The 19,756-nt window shown below is 41.2% G+C and overlaps 1 protein-coding gene across 5 annotated transcripts; it reads right to left on the reverse strand.

Moving 5' to 3' along the window:
- Nucleotides 1–3,795: 3,795 nt before the first annotated feature.
- rbm26 (RNA binding motif protein 26) lies at nt 3,796–16,720 on the reverse strand. 5 transcript variants are annotated; one of them, XM_079667148.1, is made up of 22 exons: nt 16,251–16,719; nt 15,991–16,109; nt 15,739–15,857; nt 15,491–15,582; nt 15,167–15,402; nt 14,403–14,678; nt 14,050–14,292; nt 13,085–13,225; nt 12,808–12,969; nt 12,218–12,323; nt 11,948–12,104; nt 11,189–11,374; nt 10,501–10,593; nt 10,328–10,396; nt 10,141–10,239; nt 9,952–10,026; nt 7,674–7,841; nt 7,377–7,481; nt 7,089–7,286; nt 6,316–6,402; nt 6,025–6,138; nt 3,796–4,885 (listed from the first exon to the last, which is right to left on the reverse strand). In XM_079667148.1, the coding sequence occupies exons 1-22, from the start codon at nt 16,307–16,309 to the stop codon at nt 4,796–4,798; spliced, it is 2,994 nt and encodes a 997-aa protein (XP_079523274.1). In that variant the 5' UTR covers nt 16,310–16,719; the 3' UTR covers nt 3,796–4,795. The 5 variants fall into 5 exon arrangements, with proteins under 5 accessions (XP_079523274.1, XP_079523272.1, XP_079523273.1 ...); XM_079667146.1 differs by having other exon boundaries at nt 10,328–10,399; XM_079667147.1 differs by having other exon boundaries at nt 10,501–10,596.
- Between the last annotated feature and the right edge of the window lie 3,036 nt (nt 16,721–19,756).

Here is a 19,756-nt window from a genome sequence, read left to right on the forward strand (position 1 = left end):
TTCAAATTCATATTCGGAGAGACTGAAACCATAAACTCTAACTCAGGAAATATAGTCTCCAACGGTGCCCTGTTTTCACTTGTGCACAGATTAGCCGCAGCTCTCTGTGAGAAGGAGATTTATTGTGATGTGCAGGTTCAGGGAAGCCATGTTTTGATTTATTAATGGCGTTTACCAGCTAGCAGGGTTACCTGGGACCTGTGGTCAGAAGGTGAGGTTAAAGGGCTGTGTTATGTCTCACACAGCAGTATTCCCCGACAACCTGAGGATGATGGAGAGGGTTTAGGAAGAAGCAATAGTGTTTTTACCTCGCAGCTGCAAAATATATATTTTTGCAGCACTAAATTGAACTGGTGCCGTCCTCACACAGGCACAGATTCCACACCAAAACTGCAGCTGCTGAAAAAAATGTGTCCCCAAACTCAAATGATCCTGAATGAGTATGCTGATTATGATTTAGGGTCTGCTAGTTTTGTTTCAAACTGCGCCTTGCTTTGTGTCCGGGGGCCCTGTGTTGTTTAAAGGGTTGTCGGGGTATAAATACTAAATTAATCATGCTTTGGCTCAACTTGCTAGGGACTGAAATTTGCTTATGGAGGCCATGATCGCATAAAATATTAATGGCTTTACAGAGAACTGGCATTGTAGCAATGGGGGCAAGGCGTGTGAAAGCGTAGAGCGCAGTGTGAGGGAGGGGTCGCTGTTGATTTAAGATCAAAAACACCTTCCTCACATTGTGTCTTTAATTAAATGGATACGAGAAGTACAGCAACTGACCAAAACATTGACTATTGTCCATCCATTAGAATTCATTTGGTACATATTATTCTACAAAATTGGTTAAGTGGTAATTGGTAATAATTGGCATTCAGCAATGTTTTCGTGTTGTGAAAAAGCAAGGATGATATTCAAATGACTCTGAAAAAACAAACATAGGAGGTGTTTAATGTTATGCATTTTCCTAGTTGTTGCATATCCATATGACCGACTTCTGGAGCCCCCGGGGCTTCTGAAAGAAACTACAATCGTTTTCACTGACAGACGGCAAATCTCCACGCAAACAAAAGTGAGACTTTGAACAAACAAATCCTTTTCTTCCCCCAGTGAAACATACTTTCAATTTCATCTGCCAAAGCTATGAGGGGGGGAGGGAAGAAAAGCAATATTACATCTCATTCCAAAATATCATGCAATTTGTCTCCTTGACACAAATCAGAAAGTAAAGATTTATTTAATGAATGACAGGGATTCTGTAAACTTGTTAGGCCATATTTTGTGAGCTCACACCGAGCAGATAAACATCCTCTGCCCACTGAGACACAAAGGGAGGCCGGCAGAGCATCACACCACCACTGAAGTGCCTTGAGACGACATGGGGTCCTACATTTTCTGTAACACATTTATTTGTGTAGCTGTTCCACAAAGTGCTCCTGAACATTCGCAGGAAACATGGTTACTTTCAATCAAAGCGGTGAAAATGACCCATAAAAAGCTACAGGTTCGTGATACAACTTCACAAGTGTGCAGGTAAAACTGAAACAGCTGGTTTGATCTGCTTGTGTGAGTTTGGGGGCACTGCAGTGGGTAAATGAGGGGACAGGAGGGGGCATTTAACACTCCCATACTGAGAGACGGAGGGGTTAGGGGGGGTATGTCTGGTGGTGGCGCAGGGGAAAAGGGCTTAAATGATAAACAGCAAATATTCTAGAGCAAATCTGATTCCTCACAATTATCTCTGCAAGCCTGACAGGCACCAGGGGGGGGGGCGGGAACACCGAACTGGTGGACACTGATTGGGTTATTTGTCCCCTCTTATTCAGGTCTGAAGGATTGTGGGAGCTGTTCTGAGGAGAGCCTCTCTGCAGGTGCACGCTACCAACTCCTTACAGGAAGCCACATCCTTTTTTACCTAAACACCACAACTTAAATTCACTTTAAGTTGGAAGAAAGCAAAAGGTGCCTAGCTTCTGAGTAATTTGAGCCCATGTTTGTCTGACAGGCTGCAACAGCTCTAAATGAGAGACAGGCATTTTACACAGAAGACATTTTGAAACATGTATTCCATTCGTCTGCTCAGTTTTAGTGAGTGACTCACTGTCAGGGCTTACTGGGACACTTGAAATTACACCTGTGCTTTTCATACAAGTCACAGTGCCTGGAGGAGAGAAGACTAATGACTTACAAGAGTTTCTGAATTTAAGTGAGTATAAGAAGGCTTTAAAACCCCACACAGATCAGACCACTCAATGATCGCTCACAGGCTACAGATTTGGGCTGGATGGTATAGATGGGAAAGATGTCCATGTATGGAGACTTCATATTTTTAAATGAGCCTTTCTGAGGATTCAAATACGATGCACTGACAGGATTTATTTACCTAGTGCTTATCATGGATGTATGGTGCTGCTTATTTAAACTGAAAGCTTTGGTTAATGTCAGACGTCCATGCTTGTTTTGTTTCAAGCAGTTAGTGCCAACCAGATATATTTCAGAGGTTTAAAAAAATGGCTTGGACGTTGACATTAATGGTATTTATAAGTTGTTGTTTATCTCACATCTTAGGGATCGACCGATATGGCTTTTTCAAGGCCGATACCGATTATTAGTAATCAAGGAGACCGATAACCGATATTTGTAACCGATATACATTTGCAGTAAAATCAGAAAATCTTGGTGTCAAAATGTAGAATAACACAAACTCCAACACAACCTCTTTGAAATGCATTTAAGCGTATATTATGTTTAATTAACTTTTAAACATCTTACAACTGGTTTCCTCTCTGTGCCCTTTTCTTTAAATGCAGCCATCTGCAATGAGTTAGAGAGACAGAGTTACAAGTGGGGCTGCAGGCTGACATGCTTAAGTAACAATAATGCTTAATTTATTATATCAAAACAATGTCTGTCTATCTAGCATACAATCCCAATAAACTGCTAGCAACTGCAAAACACTAGTGCAAGCTAATGTTTTTCAAAATATTAAAAGTGAGGCTATTACAGTAGACCTAACGTTAGTCTAGTAGCCTCACTTCTAATATTTTGCTAAACATTTGCTAGATACATGTTGGCTTGCTAATGAGTTTCACATATCAACCTGAAAAACTGCGAGGCTCCACTCGAAACCAACAGCCACACCCCCCCCCCCCACACACACACCAGTTACTCCGCTGGAGGCGCTGCATGCACCCCCAACTCTGACTGACTTCCCGCGTCCCTGTGTAATTTATAGAATTGGTTCATAAAATCGTGGTGTTTTTGCAACTTCAGCATAAGGGATTGGGATGCTTATTGAATTTCGGTTTAACACCAGGCTCTCCCGCTCAGAGCTGCTGCAGTCTGTGTCTGCACCGGACTGCACCGGATTACTGCCTGTAATCTGAGAAGGTCCCGCCTCTCTGGCTGGCTCCCACCCGGGAAATCTTCAGTGTTGATTGACACTTCAGTAATAGCCTATCAGATAGCGCTGTGGGCGGGACATTGCTCGTGTACACTGACTGATTGGTGGCCAGAGAAACGGCCGCATCAGAGCCAAAGTTTTATCGGCAATTTGATCAAATAAGGCCGATACCGATAATCAGTCAAATGCGGAATATCCTACCGTTTATTTAATTCCCTGACTTTTTCCACAGGGATCAATATGTTATCACGTGTGTACCTTTTTATTTCAGTCAGGTTCTCAATGATAGATGTTCTACTTTGTGTAATGTAAAAAAGGGCAAAATTATTTGTGTTGCTTTTCATATTACAAGATGTAAAATGGCAAAAATATTCACAAAAAAAAAGAAAAATGCCAGAAACATTTATCAACGTTTCATTAGAAAACAGGTAGGCCTATTTTAATACAACAGCTGCATGTAAGACAATGCTTTGACAGTAATACAAATTAATGTTGTAAAATGGTGAAGCCTCTTGGAGACAAGTGTTGTATCTGGATACTGTAGACAGCTCCTGCAACAAAAACAAAAACGCTCTTAGTTATTTTTTGTATATTGAAGTCTGTGCAAATGTGTGATGCTTAGCAATAAATACTGAGGAAATGTAAACATTTTGCAAAAATATACTCTTAAAATGTCATGTCTTTACCTTCTTATGAAAATCAGTGCGATACATAAGCTTACCTTACCCATCCAAAAAAGAAAGAGGAAAAAGTTGTAGAAGTAGGAATTTTTTAGGAAGTTTGCTCTTTAGGGGAATAGGAAGTTTTTTTGTTTTTTGAAATGGTCTTTTTCAGCTCTTTAGTTTTTTTTTCACTGCCCGAGCATTTAGATTGTTTTTTTGTTTTTTTTGGCAGGATGTTTTCAGACCATTTCAATTCTTTATTTTTTGTACAATTCAAAGAAAAGCCAAAAACTGAGAAGCCAAGCTTTCATACAAATCATTTAAACCAGGGCATAAAATATTTACACATGAGAATTCAAACCAGTCAACCTAATACTATTCTGCAAAAGCTACAGTCAATCAATTACAACAAGGTGTTTGCCTACGCTGAGTTCAACAAAGGTGTCTCAAGGTGATAAGCTATCACATGTCCTGACAAAGTATTTGTTCGGTTAACTGAAAAACAACAACAAATTCTATATTAAGAGCATTAAAAAAAAAAATCAACATTGTTGCATCTGGTACACACGTTAAAATGAATCAGACTGCACATGGTTCTGCTGCCAGTTACACATTTGTGAGGAGGAAAACAAAGTCTAGCCAAAGTAAAAATGTGCCTTGTCGTTTTATGACCAGGCATTTAATAAAGTTGCTGGATTGCCGCTCGTCCTTCACACCAGGCGCGTCGGTCTGATCTTCATCTGCGCCAGGAGCGAGGCTCGTTGTCGTCCTCTTCCTCATCATCATCCTGCAGCAGTGCATCATCACTCAGAGACTCTTCCGGGTACTGTTGGGAGAAAATAAACACTGAGATGAATGCGCTCTACAGATGATTAAAAAGTGAAGGAAAGGAAAGGTTCAAAGTGGAAAGACCTTTTATTTTATCAGCACTTCACTCGCACCATGTATTTAAAGGTGCATTCACACCTAATAGTCCGTTTTTTTACTCAAACGGACTATAAACTTTAAACACAAGTCATGTGCTCGGAAATACTGTTCAACCATTGGTCAGACATTAAGGGCGTAAAAACGCAAATCCCGGCCATTTCTACCGGAGCCTCCGCCATGGAGCATCGGCACTTTCGGCAGGTTATTCTCATGCTGCTGTTAATCTGGAGATCAACAGACACTAGAGGGCCGCGCATATGATTATATAAATCAGACAACGTCCGTTAAAAAACATTATGACACATATAATGAGAGACGTTCTGCTGTCAGTAGGGGCGTTTCACCGACGACAGGTGTTCTTACTTTTATGTAGCTGACGGAGAATTTTTACTTTACACGACACTGTTCAACACTTAATTCTGCTTCATTCTTTAACTAAACAACCGCGGATGTCTTGAAAGACTCGTTAAAGATTTTGAAGATATCCGCGTTCTGGTGACACGTAAATACTGCGCTTCCTATGTTTTGGTGCGGACTGCGTTCACACCAGCAATGAACCGCTCCAGAGTTTGCAAGCAAGCGCTCCGAGACCACCTATTTTTCACTTAAGAGGTCTCGGATTGTGTTCACACCGACCCAAATGAGCCGCACCAAGCGGCTAAACGCACCAGGGTTCGATTCAACCGGACTATACAGGGCAGGTGTGAACGCACCCTAAAAAGCCTGAAGAGGGACTAAAGTCTCAGCCTGGGATTCTCACGCTGCAGTCAGACCAGCAGCTTAATGAGAGCTGCAGACAGAGGCCACGCGAAAGCCACATAAAGACAATTCCTTGCTGTAATGGCTCCCTCTAGTGTTCTCAAAATATAACACAACCACAAAAATGTACTTGGCGCTGAGAGAAATAAGACAGATCCTGTCCGTGCCTCTCCATTTTTATCATCTTTACAGCAAACCTTACGCAGAACCAACACCCACTTCAGCTACCATAGGTGCTATAAAGGGAAAATTACATATATGCACAATGAGAAGACAAACCTCATCATCCTCTTGTTCTGCCTCATCAGCGTGAGCAGCACTGAGAGTCTTCACGGCCTTGTGCCAGGCCAGGCGTAAAGTCTGGTTGTTGAACCTCACTCCATGAAGAGCCGCCTACAGAGCGCACAAGAAGACAGGCGGTTACTGGAAGTAAAGATCATAAAGTGTAAGAGATTTGAATATAAACAACGGGTTTAACCTGAGCACCAAGTATATTTTGGTGATCATAGTGAGATAGATATAATAAAAAATATCAAGAAATGAAGGAACCAAAGGACATTTCCGACTCACCTGTTCTGCCTCGCCTCTTGTCCTGTAAGAGATGACTGCAGACAGCGTGTTTTCATCTATGTGGCAATCTTCGATCTCTCCAAATTGCTTCAAAAGTGTAAACAAACAAGGTTTTGGTCACAAACTCATTCATGTACAATGATTGATACATCATCTTATGCATCTTCTTTGCAATTCACAACACATCTTAGGAGTTAAGTATATTTTTGCTAAAACTTGCTTTAAATACTGCAGCCCCTGTATTTCAATCTTAGTGTTGATTTATAATTGGTGGTGGTTTCTCAGCTGTTAAAATAAGCATGAGAAACAGTGTCTATATTTTCCATGTCATGATAGCTGACAGTGTTTCTGGCGCTGGTACTGTGTAGCTTATCAATGTATCTTTATTTGTTTGTACTGTTTCCGCTTGGTATTTGTCTCTACTGGTAAAGTAGTGAATAAGCTTGTGAAAGTGAGATAGTCCTTACTATATGCACCACACCAGTTCATTTGTATAAAGACAGAATGAACAGTAAGTGTGTGTTGATGCACTGCTGGAGTCAGCTGCACTCTGAAGGTCTAACCACCAGAGGGCACTGTTGACTATTTTCACTTATATACAAATACACATGGATTTATAGTAAAACTCTATGACCTTTCCAATAACATAGTTAGTCTTGTGTTTTTTTCACATCACACAGCATTATTCCAATGTAAGGCGCTTAATTATCCCCCCCACCCCCCCCCCCCCCCGACCACAGCTTCCATCAAAAAGGTGTTATAAGTCGACTTACAGCAAAGTGTGGCAGCAGGTCGACATGGTCTGCCTCGGTGAAACCACAAATCTCAAGCGCCCGTGGCCGGTAGTCCACGACTGCGTGCACGCCTCTTCCCCGTCCCCTGGAGCCCCTCCCCCGGGCCCTGAGAGCGCCGCGGCCCCGGGTGAGGACCCCCCGGCCTCGTCCTGGTGACAGGATGCCCCGTCTAGCCGCCTGGGTCAGAAACGCAAAACAGGGAATTTGAGTTCTTGTGATGGGACTCAACAGAGAGGACAGTTTGCTCTTTTAAAATTGAGTCAATACCTCAATTTGCAGCTGGGTGTACTTGATCTTCAGCAGAGCAGTGTCCTGTCCCGTCTGGGTCTTATTGTACAAGTCCAACTCTGTGTCCAGCAGCTCCTTCTGTGCCTGAACAAATTAAAAAGTCACATCAGGAAAGACGGCATTGCAAGTCTAAAGTAATAAGTCAAAGGCAACTGGATAAACTGATAACCCTGTGTCCTGGGACTAGGCGCTATCAGAGAATAGCATTGAGCCTTTCTACATCTCAAAGTAGAAAGAAACTGGTTGAAACAACATTTAGAAAAAACACCAAATCACCTGGGCTCTGCTCTTGGCTGTGCGCAGCGGGTTGTTGCTGCTCGAGATTCCCTTTATCTCCTCTTGCAGTTTGGTGATCCTCTTGGTTATCATGCCCAACGTTTCCATGATCTTGGCTCTATCCTCTGCCTTTATTGCTTTGTTCTTCTCCACTTTGGAAATCAGGAGCTGCAGAGGAGCGGAGCAGAGACACAGAATGAGAAGTTTCATTTTTGTATTTGCTGTTTACACGAGTGATGGCGAGATGAAGCCTTATGAAGCTTTGAAGCAATTGGTTCGCAAAAGGGTTCATCTCATGAGGCTTCATCATGGGCTTCATCTGAACACAAAGCTCCTGTTGGTCAAAGTGTGTAAAACAGGCAGATTGGACATCTCAACAGTGTGCTCTCTCTCATACCGAGTTCCCAATGAGTAAAGCCTTAGAATAACTGAACAACGAACATTAAATCATATTTTCATTTTAACAATATTTCATTTATTCCAGTTGAATGATTGTGATTGAAAAGCCTAAGGAGGCTGCTAAACATTGCAAAGAGGGATTTGTATTCCTTAATAATATTCGTAAACTTAACCATGTTGTAGCCTGAGAAAGGCTAAACCATATCAAAGAATACATTTATTAACTACATTATCTCATTTAGCTGTAGCTTTTATAAACAACATCAAATACGTATGGTTCAGTCGTTGAACCAGGGACCCTGCGGTCGTGAGTAAAATGCTTTCCAGCTGAGCCACAGCACACACACTAAATCTCCCTGAAAACAATGAACGATATTTATTCATGTTTTTATTCCTACATTTATCTAAGCTGGTATTTATTTATACTTATGACACCTCTATATAAGTAAGGGTTTGAGCTCTTTTAATTCCATCGTGTCACCAGCGGACCCGGTACAGGAGGGGTAATATGGTTCTTATTATGTCACCATGGGTATTATGAACGTTGTGTTTCAACGGCTCAGCCGATCTGAATCGCTTCCTGAAGCAGTCACGTGGTATCGACAGGCAGCGAGGCTTCGTTTGTCATCGATGACGTCACTGGCCCAAAACGATACAAGCCTCGATACATGCTTCACAAAAAGCTTCGGGGATTACTCGACACATGCTCCGAAGCCTCGGCGCAATACGTTAAATCACTAGTTTACACCACAGTACGTGGACTATTTAAAAACAACATGAGTCAAAGGATGGAAGATAGTGTAAGATGCAATAAAACGGGATTTTTTTTCTTTGTATTTGTTCTTCATTAACCACTTTGACAAAGCTCACAAGATCCCTTACAAAGGTGTCAAACATTGTAGGTACATCTACACAAACAGACCAAAGTGCATGAGCTCATGTATTTAAAAAGGTCCCATTTCATGGCCATTTCCACTGATCATAATTCCATTGTTGAGGTCTACTAGAATAGATTTATATTGTGCAATTTTCCAAAAACACATTGGTTTCTCAAACAGCATCTCTGTAAACTATGTGAATTCACTGAATTTCACTCTGCCTTTAACGGCTCGTTGTAACTCCAATAGCTCCAGCCCCCACCCTCCCTGTGAGCACAGTGTGCTCTGATTGGTCGGGACGTTGTGAATTGCGCTGAGCTCCGTCGAGGTGTGGTTTCCTTGTTTAGCGATACACAGCGAAACACAGCCAAACTCACCCTGAGCACACACAAAGTCACAGCCGAAGTAAAAACAATAAGTGTGGCTTGATATTGAGTAAGAAAAAGGTTGATAAACGCTGTGAGAATGGGTCTGCAGAGAGAATTTCACCGCGATCCCAACTGTCTGTTATCAGCCTGCAGCCAGGGAGGAGAGATCAGCAGAGCTGCCTGCACTGAGTTAGTGTGTGTGAGAAAGTCCGTGGATTGGTCAATTTGGACCAATCAGCGGGGGCTTCACGCAACGGCTCCGCGGACGTAATGTAACGGCTCCACGGATTGGTCCATTTGGTTCCGGGTAACGCATGACATCATGCGGTACCCGGAAGAATCAATGGACAGTGACGTATCTCCAACGAGGCGTTTTGGGGAGGTATTTTCTGTGTTAGAGTTTTACTCGCTACAGGGTGTACTTTGAGGGTTTTGACTCTGCAGACCGTTTACATGCAGAAAAACCTTCATAACACACAAGGGGACGGGTAATCACCGGAAAGGCATGACATGGGAGCTTTAAGTGACTTCTCTTGAACAGCTCTCAGTGACATTTCATTTGTTTACAATGAGATTGCAGAATGTAAATTGTAGATGTGATATCCTGTATGTAGATAAAGATGAAGATCTTACCTTCTGTGTCTCAATGTGTTTCTCCAGTATTTCGTGCTTCTTCTTCCGTACATCCTGCTGTAGTCTTAGAGCTTCCTGTGAAGATAATAAAAAAGGTACATCATTCCTTTTCATTTATTTGAGAGTCCAACTGTGTTCTATAATGGCCTTTCTTTTCAACCTCCCTTCTCCCACCATTCCCATGCTCACCTGTTTCTTCTTCAGGGCTTCCTCTGAGTTTTTCTGTGCCGCCTTCAGGGCAGCAGGATTGTATACCGTCTTTGTGAGCCCCAAAGATGTGGAAAACACCTAAAAAAGGGAGGTGGGGGAATGTCAGCATGTATCATTTTCACAATTTGAAAGAGAATGGGAGAAGTTCAAAAAGAATACGACTCACTTTCTCCGCAGGAGCTGCTGGTTGGGCAGAGAAACCCAGGCGGTCTTTCACTGACATCTTAGAGGAATTCTGCTGCAATGGGAACAAATATGGAATGTTAACACACCCTTTGCAGATTTTGACAAGCATATGAGAAAAACCTCACCATCGCTCACACACACACACACACACACCTGAGAGGCTACGCTGGAGTCTTGGGAGGGCTCAGAGTTGAGCATGGGGCCGAGGCGATCTTTGACGGACTGCTTAAGAGACGTGGCCGAGGGCTGCTGGGTGACAAAGGATATGTTCACCACATCATGTCTACATAATGCATTTCAACATAGTCTTTGTCAGATTAAATGTCTTACATTTAATCTTGCAGTTGTCTTAAGGTGCATCTTTAACATCTAATTTTTATGCTGATTTTCTCCTTATCCTAAAGTGCCTCACAACGGTCAGTAAAAGAAGCTCTCTGTATTATTACATATCATTTTGTATTCACATTGGGTGTGGAGGTAGCACTGACATTAATGCAACAAGTATTTTCAAAGTAGAACAAATGGGAAAGCCTAGAGAGAATAATGCTCTGGCATTTCATTGATATACAAATAAACAACAACCAGAAGATTAACAGCGTAAATCCTGCAAGGAGTCCTTTGATCGTAACAATAACAAGCGTCAACATCGACAACATGATTAACACATTTTATAACTGCCCTATTTTCGTAGCGGCACATGTTTTCGAAACTAGTGCATCCCATTTCAACGTGTTTATTCTTACTTAAGAACTTAACGAAGGAATGTGCTGTAAATGTTTTGGGTTGGTGTTAAGCTTGGACATTTTATAACAACCACACGGTAACATGGTTGAACCTTTACCATGGCTGGTTGTGATTGAGGCTGCTGATGGGGGTGAGACAGGCCATCACCCCCCTCCTCTCGATACCAGTGCACCCTGATGAAGCGGTTGTTGAGGACCGCCTCTGGGCTTTGCATAGCGCGCTTAGCCTCGTCTGGAGAGGCAAACTGGATCAGAGCGCCCTCCGGGTCATTCTGGAAGGCCACCTGTCAAACAAGCATGGTACTGTGAGACATTTCTAGTAACGCTGGGTGGGTCAAACATACTGTCAATCCTGTTAATGCTCAATGGGTAATCAGATCACCTTATTAACCCAAATGTAAATGTGTGCACTAAACCCTGGAATATCCTTCAGTTTCAAGACTTTCCAAAACGTATTTGACCTTAAGTTTCTTCTGTAATTTTAGCTGGCTTCAGACCAAATGTTGCTAATTGTATTACTTAGTTAAGATTAATCAATTGCTTAAACAGCCTTATTTTTTAACACATGTTGAATATAACAAACTTAATATTAAACAAAAACCATTACTCAAACGTAAAAATCATAAATATCCTTCCTCTGTGTCAAACTTTCTACAGATATCGTTTTAAAAACACTTGAATTTTCTGATACCAGATTCACATACACACACTGTTCGTATATTAGTGACCTAATGTACTGCATCACAGGTTGCACTACACAGTAACTACATATTTTTCCAATATACTGACCTATAGTTGATTGACGAGTAACAATCATAGCTGCATTCTCATAAAGACAGAACAACACAGGGACTGACCTGTAGGTTGACAATGGTGCCGAACTTGCTGAAATGTTCATTGAGTTTGCTGATGTTGTTGAGCTCCGAAGGAATTTGTCGAACCAGCAGCTTGGCGTTGGCAGAGAATGGGACTCTGTTGTGATAGCCCTGGTGGTTGGGTTGGTTAAAGTTGGGTCTGAAGCGAGAAGAGAGGAGTTAAACAATTCAAAGTGAAAGGTGCATTACTGCTGGGTTTAAAAGGCAGCATACAGCATTCGTTTTTTATACGACCGGAAATGGGTCTCTTACTTGTCAAACCAAGGTTTCTTGGGGGGGAGGCCTCCATCGTGGGATAGAGGCGGTCTCTTCCTCGCATTAGACTCCATAACGACCCTCATGTTGTTCGGGATCTTGTCTGGGGAGAGACAAAACAACAACAGGTCAGATTTCAGTCCACATAATGCAAAACACTGGTAATATTCAAAGTGGAGTCTTTTCATAGGAAATGACAGGGAATGATGGGAATAAAATAGAAAAGTAGACCTAATAGGCTGAGGCTGTATATGGAGACAAAACTGTGATGGAGGATAGTCTATGAAAACATGCATGTTATCCTGATTGGAAAACATGGGGTCTTCAGCTTTGAGAGTATGTAAACCAACTGTATGCTGGCTTAACTATGTATTACCAATAATTATTTTTATTTAGAGACCTTTGCAACCCCAAGCACATTATTCAAAAAGAGATCTACACTGAAAAGCAAGCCTTTTAAAAAAGAGTCAAAACACAGCAACAGATCATCACATCGGAAAGCCTGACAATGGTATGACAGACAGTACATTGATGTTTAAAGACAATCTATGCAAAGCTCAAATGGTCCAGTTCATGTTGAACAATACCTCTGGGTGGATTGTCCACCTCCCCCATTGTGAGGCCAATCAGGTTGGGTCTCTGTGCGTTGACCCGATGGCGGTACATCGGCCTGGAGGTATTGGTGATGCTGGGAGCCTCAGGGTTGTACACATCCGTTTCAGGGTTGTACACATCCGTTTCATAGTTGTCTGTTCAGCAGACATAATATACATTAACTCACTTTAGAGAAAAGAAAGGTATAGCAACGGGAATTTGTAAAAACAAAATCACATGTTTTACTTGAAAAAGAAACACAACTATTACCAGGAAGGAAGAGTGGCAGGGCGGCCTGGGGGAGTGAGGAGCGCATCCCAGAAGTGACGATGGTGGGCACAGAGCTGGTCATTGAGTTGGGAGGAGCATCCATGCCTGACGGTTGCAGAGGAGGAAGAGGAGGAGGTGGACCTGTATCAGACAGATTTAAACTAAATGTTATAGAATGACAAATTAAAGCAGAACCCAAACTGGTGAAACTATATTCGTGAATCTAACCTGTTCTTAACATGTCATAACTAACTGTTGACCCGGTAGGTAACTTCTGTTCTTTTTTCTCCTGTTCACTCCTAGCTACAACAATAGCCAATTAATCAACATTTAATATTAATCATATGAATTAATATATTCTCATAATATAAAGATAACAATTATTGAACCTTGTGTAAATTGAGTAAAAGTTTGGGCCTTTTATTATAATCTTAGTCAATTAAAGGTGGGGTAGGTAATTTTGAACAAACCACCTCGAGTGCGCTAGAATTTGAAAATATACAGCCGGAAGAAATCTGCCATTTCCTTACAGAGCCCCTCCTCCAACACACACGAACGCGCACATGACCAATGAGGGCACGAGATAAGTTTGTGCACAGATGGAAGGCTGACAGGCAGGTAGGCCATCCAGTTATTTTAGCCAGGCCGGCTCAGATGATTGGTCGTGTTTTTTACAGTACTACGGCTTCCACAGATGACATTTTATTTTGGATTTGTTGTCAAAGCACTTAAGATATTCATTGCTATCGGGATGTTAAGAGCATTCCATGGAATATAACAAAAAGTGTATCTCGAGCCGGTTTCTCAAACCTACCTACCCCACCTTTAACAAACACAACTTTGGAGATGAACATTGTAGTCGTGGACATCGTAGTCACAGTTTTTGTACCTGAAATTAGGTTCTGACATTCGATGATCAAAATATTTGGGCCCTACACAATTCATAGAAATGTGTGAATCCCTACCTGCAACAGGTGGAAGGCTGGGAGGGAGAGACCCTGGTGGGGGCACGGGGGGCCGCAGGTTCACAGGGGGGGGGTTCATGAGAGGGGGTGGTGGGGGGAGGCCTGGAGGCGGTGGGGTGTCCACACCTGGGAGTGGTGGAGGTTGGAAGGGCAGCATATTGGGCAAATTGACATCCTCCACTACCACTGGGTCACTTCCATGGTCAAAAGGACACATGTCTCCTCTCATGCAGAAGCCCTTTTCTGGAAAACATGACGAACAAGGGAAGAACATCAAACACACAAACTACAACAACAACAAAAAAAGACAATTTATCGATTTTAATGGATAATATTTGATAAGCGTTCCTTACCATCATAGTCCCGGCAGCGTTTCCTCTGTTGGGGGGGCGGGCCCCTGTTGAAAAGGACACGATCCACAGGAGGCCCAGGACGGAAGTCCGACCAGCTTTCAGTGGTGTTGTTGCTATGGTGATGTGTGGGGGCAATGACTGTAATGGTGCTACTCAGTGTTGGCACGGGGAAGTGTGAGGTGGTTGCAGTGGGAACCAGGGCTGCTGGGGTGTAGCCATCCCCCCCCTCGGGCCGGACCGGGGCCAGATCTAACTTCAACTTTCCCGAATCCCGTTCTGCAAAAAGACAAAAGTTGCATACAAGTGAGAAAATATTATAAACGTATCCACCTTGTTTATATGGTTGTTGTTCCTTTTCCTAATATGCACTCATGATGCCATCACTACTCAATTCTATCAGTTCCAAATGCTCAGGTCAACGCTGATACGTCATCATATACAGTAAGTCAATAATAACTGTTACAGATCAAAAAAGCTGAAAATAATATAGACATAGAATCCAGGAGATAATTATTGTCTTGTTTGTCATCTCTTATCTAAGTAGATTCATTTTGGAAGGTCAGCAGAAAACCAGATCATAGTTCGAATGGAGTGAGTTTTGAGTAGAGTGCAGATTGTAAAAGAAAGGCATTTCAAAATCCAGGATTTGGTGTCATTGCTCTTTCGTGGAAGAACAATGTTCTCAAATGAAAGACACAAATTGACCTTGCTGGTGCTGTGTAGAACACTGTAGACCAGTTCAGCTCCATCAACCAGGTTCTTACCTCTACTTTTAGACCGAGTTCTGCTCTGTGACCGGCTCCTGCTACGAATTCTATCTCTCTCTCTGTCTCGGGTTCGATCCTTGCTCCAGCTCCGGCTTCGGCTCCGACTGTAACTGCGACTGCGGCCTCTTCTGCGATTGTAGCGATCTCTGTACGAGTCCCTCCTTGGTGGGACGCGGTCATATTCCCTCTTCCTGGAACGGTCGTCTCTCTTGCGATCATCTCCTCTCCTTGAACTTCAGGGAAACAAGGCACGACAAGCGGTGAATTAGTGAGTTAAAAGACAAGTAGATCGAGAAAGTTGAAACATGCAGTTGCACATACCTGATATCCCTGCTGTAACGAGAGCTTGATTGCGGTGGGCTGTGATTCACCCGGCGAGGAACCTTCTTCTCCCGATCGTCTTCTCGGTTTGTCTAAATAAAGTAAAAGTAAGTTTGTTATAACTTTTGTATAAATATTTTTGATGGCCACTTATATGAGAGGTGTGGTACTTTATATCGTGTTGTACTATTATATTCATGTGTGATGCAACAACAGTATTTTTTAAATAGTTTTCCGCTCAGTAATACCTCATCTTTTTTCTGCTCGTCTTTCTCAACTTTGATCAGAGTGGATGGTGGCTCTGGCTGCGGGAGGTAGTTTTTGTTGTCAATGGCTTCAAACAGCTTATCCACAAAAGGCTGTGTCTCTGAAAGATAATGATAGTGCACATGCATGAGAATATATTAGATTAGACAGGAACAATAACACACATTGGATCAGGTAATACATTTAACAAGGCTTCCAAAATACAGCCTGCATGAAGCAGGGAGATGAAATACCTTTCTGGAGAAATACATCCAACTGGTCTATACAAAGGGCTTTAAGTTCCTTTTCACTTTTGTCTTTCTTCACCAAAGCAACAACATACTTGGCGAGGGCAGAAGGGTCTGCATCACAGCTGGAATAGAGAAAAGACACAAACGAACACAAATAAATAACATGTAAATTTCACATTGTCTGTTTCTAAAAGCATCACCTTATAACTCTATAATGGTTAAAGCTGAGTGAAGGAAACACCTGTGTCGCTAACAGTACTTACATGGGCTCGAGGGTTTCAGACAGCCATGTTTTCAAGGCATCAAGGTTTTCAATTATCATTTTAGATCCAACCAAACTTTCCCTCCACGACGGCCAGAATTAATACTATCTGGGGCGAAGTAGAGTCTATATGATTAAAATGATAGTCGGCATTAGCTAGTGAAACTAGCCACTTCAGTGGACTTAGCTCAACAGCCGCGTTTGGGTTGGCTAGCTTAGCTACGCTAGCATGCGTCTTTCCAGGCCACAAACGTGCTGCACGATTCCTCGACTCTCGTAATGTATTTACAATGGAAATGCAGAAGGGGGTAGTATATTACTTATTTACGTCGGATCAGCTAACCGGTAAGATTGTAAAGTATTTATGTAAGTTGAACTTATTGACGTACACAAGCTAAACTTGCTACTTTATCCCCTCTCCAGCTAACATGCCATGACGACTATTTACTTCCGCTTGTGTTCCCGTTGGTAAAATATCGCGAGAGAGAGTTAACACTCAAGACATTAGGAAACAGTACACATTATGATTTTGTAAATTATGAATAACAGGAATATACATGGCCAATTGAAAACTGGGAGTTTTCTTTATTCATTTACAGACTTTGGAAGTAATGGAATACATGAAGTGCGTAGAGTAGGTTATTTAATAAGGATACCAACAAATGTAACTGTTACTGTATTCCCTTACAGTTATATAAAAAAGAATCGATCAGATTATGGTTACTTTTTTTAAATGGGGATTAGGCTACTAGTTATTTTATTAAAAATGTTTTCAGGAAATGAGTAATTGTAACGGAAAACCTTCTTAAAATAACTCTCGAGTCTTAACCCTTTTCATTTATTATTAACAGAGCAAGGGCCACATGAAAATGCAAAGACATACATGCACCAATAATAATATAAAAAGGAAAACATGTCTACTAGTGTATTGAATTAACAGGATATTAACTTATTAATAATTGTACGAAAGCATTTGACTACTCATAAGATTGAGGATCTGTGTGCTTTTATCCATTTACAGCAGGATTTTATAAACCTAGTCCGCAGAGACTGGCGAACTAGCGCCGTTCAAGTTCTTGAATTACCAAGTGTGGAATGGTACCTGGAGAATTGCCAGGTAGCCCATAAAACACTGTTTGTGCTATAAACTTGACATTTGTTAAGAGGATTTAAAATCCTTAATTTCCATGAACCAACTATAAACCCAGGGCTCGACAGTAACGGTTGCCAGTTTGCCATTGGCAACCATTCAGGAAAAATGTCAACCACTTCTTGGCCTTTGGTTGCCATCAGTGGCAACCAGTTTTTAACATGAAGAAATAAGGACAGCAAACAGCTAAATGTGCACCCGTCAAAATAGATAAATGTTAATTATTTGTTGTATTAGGAGTGATATTTAATTATTGATGTGACCAGTCGGAACCTGATACTTAAGTTGCACGTGCATTGGTGTGATTACGGAGCCAGAAATCGATGCACGTTTACTCGCGTGCGCGGTGTGTTTGTTTTACAACAAATGGCGAAGCAAAGTAAGTTGTTTGACTGTGGAGTAAAAAGTTCGGCAAACCCAACAACATCTCAAACGAATGTTCAAAGTGATTGCTCTGATAAAGCGCAAGGTGAACCCGAACGGAAAGCAAAGAGGAAATGTGTAAAGTCTTGGGAGCATAGCTTGGAAGGCGAAATATATATGTATTCTGCTACGTTGTGCATTCACTTCCGGTAAAAGTTTCTTAAAATAAGAGTCCCGATCTTATTACTACCAAAATAAAAGTGCAAAACGAAACTTTACCATAGGAACATATTGGCATACAATCATAATCACTTCTATAAAAAGGTAACACGTTTTAATATATAGTTAGACTTATTAAAGGTAATTCACAGCATTAATAATTCTTATCTAATTCTTAACTGTGAATGGTTTTCATTTATTTAACATTAGAAATGTATTAGTCTGGCCAATCCAAGACTTCAATGCTGAAGGGCCAGTGGATCTATGGTGGGGGTCAGCACAAAGGTCAAGAAAACCCACATTTGAAAGGGAGACAACGGATGACCAAGAAACTAGTGATCTGTGAGGAACATGACAACAGCTGCACTACTGGTGTTTTGTATACCAGCAATTGAGGGTGGACAAGTTTCCTAGTTCTACCACTTAAGTTTCAAATAATTGTGTTAATTAATTATTGTAAAGCATTTGAACATTCTTTTGTGTCACATGTTCATTATTAAGTTGATGTATAACTGTATAGTATCTTAATTGTTTAAAATATAAGGTGACTAAAAATGGCAACCGTATTTTCAGTTTTGGCAACCAAAAGCTGATGCCTGGTTGCCAGCCTGGCAACCACTTTTAAAAGTTAGTGTTGAGCCCTGTATAAGCCATAGAAAGTGTTTCTTGGAACAAGCAGGAGTAGTAATTAATTGGCAACCCTAATTAACCTTTTTCTTAAGTAGCTAAAAGTTATCAATTTATTCACAGACCTGTTTGGAGCATTTCTTATTTTGTATCTAAACTGTTTTTATTCTCAAATCTCCTTGTGTGAACCTCTTATCTAGATTATCTTTAATTTTATTCTTATTGCTGTTAAAGCCCTAACACCTGCATTTTCCTTAAGAGGATGAATCAAGTTTATATCATCTTATGGTATTCCTAATGTCCTTTATGATATAACTGTATTACTGTATATAAATGGCAATGCATTACATTGCTTGGGTGCACAGTATTGTGTGTCACAGGAATTGTTTTCTCAGAGAATAATTGTTCACCCACAGACCCACTCATGCACAGGAACTGCAGGAAAAAGATTTATTTTAACTAGCTATAGCTTACCATTTTCTTACAATTGGCCTGTGTGTGTATACTTAAACAAGTACAAATATGTTTCTGCTGATAGTGCTTGGTGACACAGCTGGAAGCTAGCATGCTTTCTCCAGCCCTCCATGAAAGCATGTGTGTACGTTAAAGAGGAATTAATAAGTTAATTGAGATACATTTTTCATTAAATAACTCAATTTAATGTTTAAACTTGCAAACTTGATGGTGAAAACCTGGGGAATCAGGCAACATTTACTATTTGATTTGTTTACTTTTTAAGCTCTATAGTATTACATATTAAATGTATTTTTCACTGATTCCTGTTGTAGAAAATGTTGTTCCAGCTGGTTTTGCATCTGGCTTAAATATATTCATTTATGTATGGTTTAGGTCAGTGGTTCTCAAATGGGGGTACTCGAACCCCTAGGTATATACAAAGGTCAAAACCAAGCAAAGTATGTTTTCCTTTGTTTGGTCCCCAACTGTAGAAAACCTTACCTGATGTCTGTTGAATCTGTCAACTCGTTTATATCAGAGATACAAATAATCAGAATCAGAAATCAGAAACATGTTTATTGCCAAGTAGGTTTCAATCTATGGTTTTAACACATAAGAGATTAAAATCAAAGATTCAAGATTCAAAGGCTTTAATGTCATATGCACACTAACTACAGTGTAGAAATGGCAAA

This window comes from Notothenia rossii (assembly GCF_949606895.1).
Source record: "Notothenia rossii genome assembly, chromosome: 2".
NCBI classification, from domain to species: domain Eukaryota; kingdom Metazoa; phylum Chordata; class Actinopteri; order Perciformes; family Nototheniidae; genus Notothenia; species Notothenia rossii.